The sequence below is a fragment of the Pristiophorus japonicus genome, unplaced genomic scaffold (genome assembly GCF_044704955.1).
Source record: "Pristiophorus japonicus isolate sPriJap1 unplaced genomic scaffold, sPriJap1.hap1 HAP1_SCAFFOLD_1241, whole genome shotgun sequence".
Lineage (NCBI taxonomy): Eukaryota > Metazoa > Chordata > Chondrichthyes > Pristiophoridae > Pristiophorus > Pristiophorus japonicus.
Genome location: NW_027250906.1, coordinates 16,258 through 25,620, shown reverse-complemented (window position 1 = coordinate 25,620; position 9,363 = coordinate 16,258). Strand labels below are relative to the sequence as shown.

The following is a 9,363-nucleotide window of genomic DNA, read 5'->3' as shown; positions in this document are numbered from 1 at the left end:
CAAAAATCTATCGATCTCAGCCTTGAGTATATTCAGAGACTGAGCCTCCACAGCCCTCTGGGGCAGAGAATCCCAAAGATTCACCGCCCTCTGAGTGAAGAAATTCCTCCTCATCTCAGTCCTAAATGGCCGACCCCTTATCCTGAGACTGTGACCCCTGGTTCTAGACTCCCCAGCCCGGGGGAAACATCCTCCCTGCATCTACCCGGTCAATCCCCCTCAGAATCTTATGTTTCAATCAGATCACCTCTCATTCTTCGGAACTCCAGAGAGTATCGGTCCATTCTACACAATCTCTCATCATAGGACAGCCCTCTCAGAGCAGAGCAGAGAAGTAAAAGTAGGGGAACATTTAAGCAATAGTGATTTAGATGAAGGAATTGAGTGTAATATCTCCAAGTTTTCAGATGACACTAAGCTGGGTGGCGGTGTGAGCTGTGAGGAGGATGCTAAGAGGCTGCAGGGTGACTTGGACAGGTTAGGTGAGTGGGCAAATGCATGGCAGACGCAGTATAATGTGGATAAATGTGAGGTTATCCACTTTGGTGGCAAAAACAGAAAGGCAGAATATTATCTAAATGGTGACAGATTAGGAAAAGGGGAGGTGCAACGAGACCTGGGTGTCATGGTACATCAGTCATTGAAAGTTGGCATGCAGGTACAGCAGGTGGTGAAGAAGGCAAATGGTATGTTGGTCTTCATAGCTAGGGGATTTGAGTACAGGAGCAGGGAGGTCTTACTGCAGTTGTACAGGGCCTTGGTGAGGCCACACCTGGAGTATTGTGTACAGTTTTGGTCTCCTAATCTGAGGAAGGACATTCTTGCTATTGAAGGAGTGCAGCGAAGGTTCACCAGACTGATTCCCAGGATGGCAGGACTGACATATGAAGAAAGACTGGATCGACTGGGCCTATATTCATTGGAGTTTAGAAGGAAGAGAGGGGACCTCATAGAAACGTATAAGATTCTGACGGGATTGGACAGGTTAGATGCAGGAAGAATGTTCCCGATGTTGGGGAAGTCCAGAACCAGGGGACACAGTCTAAGGATAAGGGGTAAGCCATTTAGGACCGAAATGAGGAGAAACTTCTTCACCCAGAGAGTTGTTAACCTGTGGAATTCCCTGCCGCAGAGAGTTGTTGATGCCAGTTCATTGGATATATTCAAGAGGGAGTTAGATATGGCCCTTACGGCTAAAGGGATCAAGGGTTATGGAGAGAAAGCAGGAAAGGGGTACTAAGGGAATGATCAGCCATGATCTTATTGAATGGCGGTGCAGGCTCAAAGGACCGAATGGCCTACTCCTGCACCTATTTTCTATGTTTCTATGTTTCTCTCGTCCCAGGAATCAGTCTGGTGAACCTTCGTTGCACCGCTTCCAAGGCAAGTATATCCTTCCTCAGATAAGGAGACCAAAACTGTGCACAGTGCTCCAGGTGTGGTCTCCCCAACGCCCTGTACAATTGTAGTAAGACTTCCTTACTCTTATACACCAACACCCTTGCAATAAAGGCCAACATGCCATTGGCCTTCCTTATTGCTTGCTGTACCTCTATGCTAACTCTGTGTTTCCTGTACGAGGACATCCAACTCTCTCTGAACACCAACATTTAAAAGTTTCTGACCATTTTAAAATATTCTGTTTTTTTATTCTTCCTACCAAAGTGAATAACCTCACATTTCCCCACATTATACTCCATCTGCCACCTTACTGTCCACTCACTCAGTCTATCTATATCCCTTTGCAGACGCTTTGAGTTCTCCTCACAGCTTACTGTCCCACCGAGCTTCGTATCATCAGCAAACCTGGATACATTGCACTCGGTCCCTTCATCATTAATATAGATTGTAAATAGCTGAGGCCCCGGCACTGACCCTTGTAGCACCCCACTAGTTACAGCGAATTTTCAGTCTCCAGAGAATACAACTGCTGCACCAGCACACAGGCCGACCCAGGCCGACTTAAACAACCTGCCACCAACCCGTCCCAAATCCAGACGGCCATTCTGGTCCGTGGCCAAAGCCCTTCAGCGATCTCCCCTCAGCCTCGATGACCGACGGCGAAATGCTCGGAAGAACTGCGACACACACGGAATGGATTCCTCATCGAGGAGCCCACAGTACAACCTGAAGGTTCAAACCTTCCTCGCAAACAACGGACAACCATCGACCGCCTCAGAAGCGGTCACGGTCGATGCTGCCACCTTCGCCATCGATGGGAGATTAAAGCCTCCCCATCGTGCGACTGTGGAGCTCCCAATCAGACCCTGGAGCAAATCATCGAGCACTGCCCTCGGAGGGAACTCGCAGGCAGCCCACAGGGTATCCACGCTGGATATCTGACTTGGAGATTGACATTTAATTTGCGACCACCGTACAGAAGGAGAAGAAGGTACAGCTTGCCAACCTGAAAAAGACCCGTTTACCCCGACTCTCTGTTTTCTGTCCATAACCAATCCTCTATCCATGCTAATACATTACCTCCAATCTCATGATCCCTTATCTTGTGTAATAACCTTTTATGTGGCACCTTATCGAATGCCTTTTGGAGTGTTGCATCTCCTGTGTTTGCACGGGAAGGTGCTGTGGGAAGGGGAGGGGGTGCTGGGGGTGACTGCGGAATGGACCAGGGTGTCGCGGAGGGAGCGATCCCTTCGGCTGAGAGGGGAGGGGAGGGGAAGATGTGATTGGGATCACGCTGGAGGTGGCGGAAATGGCGGAGAATGATCCGTTGAACGTGGAGGCTGGTGGGGTGAAAGGTGAGGACAAGGGGAACCCTGTCGTGGTTCTGAGAGGGAGGGGAAAGAGTGAGAGCAGAGTTGGGGGAAATAGAACTGACACGATCGAGGGCCATGTTAACCCCAGGGGAGGGGAATCCTCGGTTGAGGAAAAATGAAGACATGTCAGAGGCACTAGTGTGAAAGAAAGGTGGCGTCATCAGAGCAGATGCGACGGAGACGGAGAAACTGGGAGAGTGGAATGGAGTCCTTACAGGATGCGGGGTGGGGGGAAGTGTAGTCCAGGGAGCTGTGGGAGTCCGTGGGCTTATAGTGAATGTTTGGCAACAACCTATCCCCAGAGATGGAGACGGAGAAGTCGAGGAAGGGAAGGGAAGAGTCGGAGATGGACCATGTGAAGGTGGGGGAAGGGTGGACATTGGATGCAAAGTGAATGACATTTTCTAGTTCAGGGTGAGAGCAGGAAACGGCACTGATACAGTCATCAATGTCCCGGGAAAAGAGGTGAGGGAGGGGACCCGAGTAGGACTGGAACAAAGAATGTTCCACATATCCCACGGAAAGGCAGGACTAGCTAGGACCCATGCGGGTTCCCATAGCAACACCTTTAATTTGGAGGAAGTGAGTGGAGTTAAAGGAGAAGTTGTTTAATGTCAGAGCAGGTTCAGCCGGGCGGAGGAGGGTGATGGGGGATGGGGACTGGTTGGGTCTCTGCCCGAGGAAGAAGCAGAGCGCCCTCAGGCCATCCTGGTGGGGGATGGAAGTGTAGAGGGACTGGACGTCCGTGGTGAATTAAAGGTGTTGCTAGGGGAACCCGCATGGGTCCTAGCTATGTCCTGTCCACAAAAAGCAAGACAAATCCAATCCGGCCAATTACCGCCCCATCAGCAAAGTGATGGAAGGTGTCACCCCTTCCCCTCCCTCTCAGAACCACGACAGGGTTGCCCTTGTCCTCACCTTTCACCCCAGCAGCCTCCACGTTCAATGGATCATCCTCCGCCATTTCCGCCACCTCCAGCGTGATCCCACCACCAATCACATCTTCCCCTCCCCTCCCCTCTCAGCCGAAGGGACCGCTCCCTCCGTGACCCCCTGGTCCATTCCGCAGTCACCCCCAGCACCCCCTCCCCTTCCCACGGCACCTTCCCGTGCAGGCGCAGGAGATGTAACACCTGCCCTTTTACCTCCTCCCTTCCCACTATCCAGGGCCCCAAATACTCCTTCCAGGTGAAACAGCGATTTACTTGTACTTCTTACAATATAGTATACTGTATTCGCTGCTCACGCTTTGGTCTCCTCTACACTGGGGAGACCCAGCATAGATTGGGTGAGCGCTTTGCGGAACACCTCCGTTCAGTCCGTAAGTGTGACCCTGAGCTTCTGGTCACCTGTCACTTTAATTCCCCGCTCCACTCCCACTCTGACCTCTCCGTCCTCGGACTCCTACACTGTTCCAATAAAGCTCAACGCAAGCTCGAGGAACAGCACCTCATCTTTTGTTTAGGCACTTTACAGCCTCCTGGACTCAACATCCAGTTCAACAATTTCAGAGTGTAACCTCTGCCTGTGTTTTCTTTCTCTCTCCCACAAGTCAGCAGTCGATGATTCTGCCATTCCCATTTACACCCTCTCTAGACTCATCTTTTGTTCCTTGACTTGTCCCATAACTATCTCCGTTCGCCTTGCACCATCATCCCTTCTGTCTCTCTAATCTCTCCTGCCTTCCACCTTATCACAGACCTTCCCTTTTGTTCCTTCCTCCCCCTATCCCTGCCCCGACACCGGCTTAAAACCTGTTACTTCTCTAACGTTTTCCAGTTCTGACCAAGGGTCACAGACCCGAAACATTAACTCTGTTTCTCTCTCTACAGATGCTGCCCGACCCGCTGAGTGTCTCCAGCATGCTCTGTTTTTATTCATTAGATGTGGGCATCTCTGGCAACTGGGTAAGGACGGCAGATCTCCTTCCCTAAAGGACGTTAGTGAACCAGATAGGTTTTTACGACAACCCGGTAGTTTTACGGTCACCATTACTGAGACTGGCTTTTTATTCCAGATTTATTTAATGAACTGAATTTAAATTCCCCAGCTGCCGTGGTGGGATTTGAATTCGTGTCTCTGGATCATTTTTCTGGAGATATATTAATGACTTGGACGTGGGTGTGCAGGGCATAATTTCAAAATTTGCAGATGACACAAAACTCAGAAGTTTAGTGAACAGTGAGGAGGGTAGTGAGAGACTTCAGGAGGACACAGACAGGCTGGTGGAATGGGCGGACACGGGGCAGATGGAATTTAACGCAGAAAAGTGCGAAGTGATACATTTTGGTAGAAAGAATGAGGAGAGGCAATGTAAACTAAAGGGTACAATCCTAAAGGGGGTACATGAACAGAGAGACCTGGGGGTATGTGTGCACCAATCGTTGAAGGTGGCCGTGCAGGTTGGGAAAGAGATCCTGGGCTTCATAAATAGAGGCATAGAGTACAAAAGTGGAAATTATGGTGAACCTGTATAAAACACTGGTGAGGCCCCAACTGGAGTATTGTGTCCAATTCTGGGCACCACACTTTAGGGAGGATGTGAAGGCCTTAGAGACGGTGCAGAAAAGATATTATGAGAATGGTTCCAGGAACGAGGGCCTTCAGTTATATTGATAGATGCAGGGATATGGAGAAAGGAGGAGAGAGAGGTAGAGAGGCGGAGAGGTGTAGGGAGCTTGGGGCCCAGGCAGCTGAAGGCACGGCCACCGATGGTTGGGGCGATTATAATCAGGGATGCTCAGGAGGGCAGAATTGGAGGAGTGCAGACATCTCGGGGGGTTGTGGGGCTGGAGGAGATTACAGAGATAGGGAGGGGCGAGGGCCATGGAGGGATTTGTAAACAAGGATGAGAATTTTTAGAAGTGGTGCGAGTTAGGTTATGGGCAGCAGGTCTTTGGATGAGCTCAGGTTTATGGAATAAACAATGCTTTATCTCTGTGATTTAGGCAGTCATGGTAAAACACGGACAGCTCCTGGTCCTTCTCCTCCTGGCAGGGCTCCTGTCTGCATGCCCGGAGAAGTGCTTTTGCAATTCAAAAGTTGTCGACTGCCGGGGCATTGCTCTGCGGAACTTCTCAGCCAGCGCTGACCCCGACACAGAAACCTTGTTCCTTGACGAGAACTCTTTGCTTCAAATCCCCCGCAATGCCTTCAAACATCTAAAAAGCCTAAACTACCTCGGACTGTCGACTAATCGCCTCCACCTTCGAAACTACACCTTTGAGCCCCTGCTGAAACTGCAGGCGTTGGACCTGTCTGCAAACCAGCTGTCGGATCTCCGGGGGGATATATTTGGGCAGCTTCCAAATCTCACCTGGTTAAATCTGGCCAGCAACCGCTTGCAGAGACTCCCCATAGTGAGGCCACTTGCCAAACTGACCTACTTGGACCTGTCCAGCAATGAGTTCTCGGTTCTCCGAGATACATTCGCGCACCTGCCCCAGCTAGACACGCTCTTCCTCAATAATAACCAGCTACAGTCACTCCCGGCAACAGGTCTGGACCAACTATTTCTCCTCGGAGTTCTCGACTTGTCGAACAACCAGCTGAGCTCCCTGCCCCCCCAGTTCTTCAACAACCATCGCAAGCTGACAGATCTGCGCCTGGACCACAATAGGTTAGAATCCCTCAGCGCCATGCTGTTTGTCCGTCAGCATCTCCTGCAACATCTGACGATCTCGGGAAACCGCATTGTTCATGTCCCACCTCAGCTCCTTGGCAACCTGACCAAGCTGTCACTGCTCGACTTGTCCAACAACTCACTGGCCCTCCTGCCCCACAGTGTCCTTTCCGGCCTGGGAGAGTTGCAAACGTTGAAGCTCTCGGGCAACTTCATCGGCGAGCTGGTGGCCAACACGTTCCGGTGCAACCCGAAGCTAGCTTACTTACACTTGGACAGCAACAGCCTGAGCAGCCTGCCTGTACTCGAAGGCCTGCCGCTGCTGGAAGAGCTGGGCCTTTCCTTCAACGGGCTGGCCGCGTTCCCAACAGGGTTCGCTGACAACCTTGCAAAGCTCAAGTGCCTGCAAGTCACCGGCAACGTCATCAGGCACTGGGACACCGGAATGTTCCCAAACACCACGTCTGTGCTGCTCAGCAACAATCCAATCTGTTCGGCCTCCCTGCCACCCACGGCCCTTGACTGCAGGACGAAGCAATGCTGACCTGCTTGACCGCTTCAAAGAAGTTTCCTTTCAGCCACCAACACAAAAGCAAAATACTGCGGATGCTGGGAATCTACATAAGAGCATAAGAAATAGGAGGAGTAGGCCATACGGCCCCTCGAGCCTGCTCCGCCATTCAATAAGATCATGGCTGATCCGATCATGGACTCAGTTCCACTTCCCTGCCCTCTCCCCATAACCCCTTATCCCCTTATCGCTCAAAAATCTGTCTATCTCTGTCTTAAATATATTCAATGTCCCAGCTTCCACAGCTCTCTGAGGCAGCGAATTCCACAGATTTACAACCCTCTGAGAGAAGAAATTCCTCCTCATCTCAGTTTTCAATGGACGGCTCCTTATTCTAAGATCATGTCACTAGTTCTAGTCTCCCCCATCAGTGGAAACATCCTCTCTGCATCCACCTTGTCAAGCCCCCTCATAATCTTATACGTTTCGATAAGATCACCTCTCATTCTTCTGAATTCCAATGAGTAGAGGCCCAACCTCCTCAACCTTTCCTCATAAGTCAACCCCCTCATCTCCGGAATCAACCGAGTGAACCTTCTCTGAACTGCCTCCAAAGCAAGTATATCCTTTCATAGAAACATAGAAACATAGAAAATAGGTGCAGGAGCAGGCCATTCAGCCCTTCTAGCCTGCACCATTGAATGAGTTCACGGCTGAACATGAAACTTCAGTACCCCCTTCCTGCTTTCTTGCCATACCCCTTGATCCCCCGAGTAGTAAGAACATAAGAACATAAGAATTAGGAACAGGAGTAGGCCATCTAGCCCCTCGAGCCTGCTCCGCCATTCAACAAGATCATGGCTGATCTGGCCGTGGACTCAGCTCCACTTACCCGCCTGCTCCCCATAACCCTTAATTCCCTTATTGGTTAAAAATCTATCTATCTGTGATTTGAAAACATTCAATGAGCTAGCCTCAACTGCTTCCTTGGGCAGAGAATTCCACAGATTCACAACCCTCTGGGAGAAGAAATTTTTTCTCAACTCGGTTTTAAATTGGCTCCCCCGTATTTTGAGGCTGTGCCCCCTAGTTCTAGTCTCCCCTACCAGTGGAAACAACCTCTCTGTCTCTATCTTGTCTATCCCATTCATGATTTTAAATGTTTCTATAAGATCACCCCTCATCCTTCTGAACTCCAACGAGTAAAGACCCAGTCTACTCAATCTATCATCATAAGGTAACCCCCTCATCTCCAGAATTAGCCTAGTGAATCGTCTCTGTACCCCCTCCAAAGCTAGTATATCCTTCCTTAAGTAAGGTGACCAAAACTGCACGCAGTACTCCAGGTGCGGCCTCACCAATACCCTATACAGTTGTAGCAAGACCTCCCTGCTTTTGTACTCCATCCCTCTCGCAATGAAGGCCAACATTCCATTCACCTTCCTGATTACCTGCTGCACCTGCAAACTAACTTTTTGGGATTCATGCACAAGGACCCCCAGGTCCCTCTGCACCGCAGCATGTTGTAATTTCTCCCCATTCAAATAATATTCCCTTTTACTGTTTTTTTTCCCCAAGGTGGATGACCTCACACTTTCCGACATTGTATTCCATCTGCCAAACCTTAGCCCATTCGCTTAACCTATCCAAATCTCCTTGCAGCCTCTCTCAGTCCTCTACACAACCCGCTTTCCCACTAATCTTTGTGTCATCTGCAAATTTTGCTACACTACACTCTGTCCTCTCTTCTAGGTCATCTATGTATATTGTAAACAGTTGTGGTCCCAGCACCGATCCCTGTGGCACACCACTAACCACCGATTTCCAACCCGAAAAGGACCCATTTATCCCGACTCTCTGCTTTCTGTTCGCCAGCCAATTCTCTATCCATGCTAATACATTTCCTCTGACTCCGCATACCTCTATCTTCTGCAGAAACCTTTTGTGTGGCACCTTATCGAATGCCTTTTGGAAATCTAAATACACCACATCCATCGGTACACCTCTATCCACCATGCTCGTTATATCCTCAAAGAATTCCAGTAAATTAGTTAAACATGATTTCCCTTTCATGAATCCATGCTGCGTCTGCTTGATTGCACTATTCCTATCTAGATGTCCCGCTATTTCTTCCTTAATGATAGTTTCAAGCATTTTCCCCACTATAGATGTTAAACTAACCGGCCTATAGTTACCTGCCTTTTGCCTGCCCCCTTTTTTAAACAGAGGCGTTACATTAGCTGTTTTTCAATCCGCTGGTACCTCCCCAGAGTCCAGAGAATTTTGGTAGATTATAACGAGTGCATCTGCTATAACTTCCGCCATCTCTTTTAATATCCTGGGATGCATTTCATCAGGACCAGGGGACTTGTCTACCTTGAGTCCCATTAGCCTGTCCAGCACTACTCCCCTAGTGATAGTGATTGTCTCAAGGTCTTCCTTCCCACATTCCT

General features: G+C 49.7%; 1 protein-coding gene across 1 annotated transcript; it reads left to right on the top strand.

The window, feature by feature from the left end:
• The first annotated feature begins 5,731 nt into the window (after nucleotides 1-5,731).
• Nucleotides 5,732-8,605, top strand: LOC139242173 (leucine-rich repeat-containing protein 15-like). The gene is made up of 2 exons (XM_070870265.1): nucleotides 5,732-6,913; nucleotides 8,495-8,605. The coding sequence occupies exons 1-2, from the start codon at nucleotides 5,732-5,734 to the stop codon at nucleotides 8,549-8,551; spliced, it is 1,239 nt and encodes a 412-aa protein (XP_070726366.1). The 3' UTR covers nucleotides 8,552-8,605.
• Nucleotides 8,606-9,363: the final 758 nt, after the last annotated feature.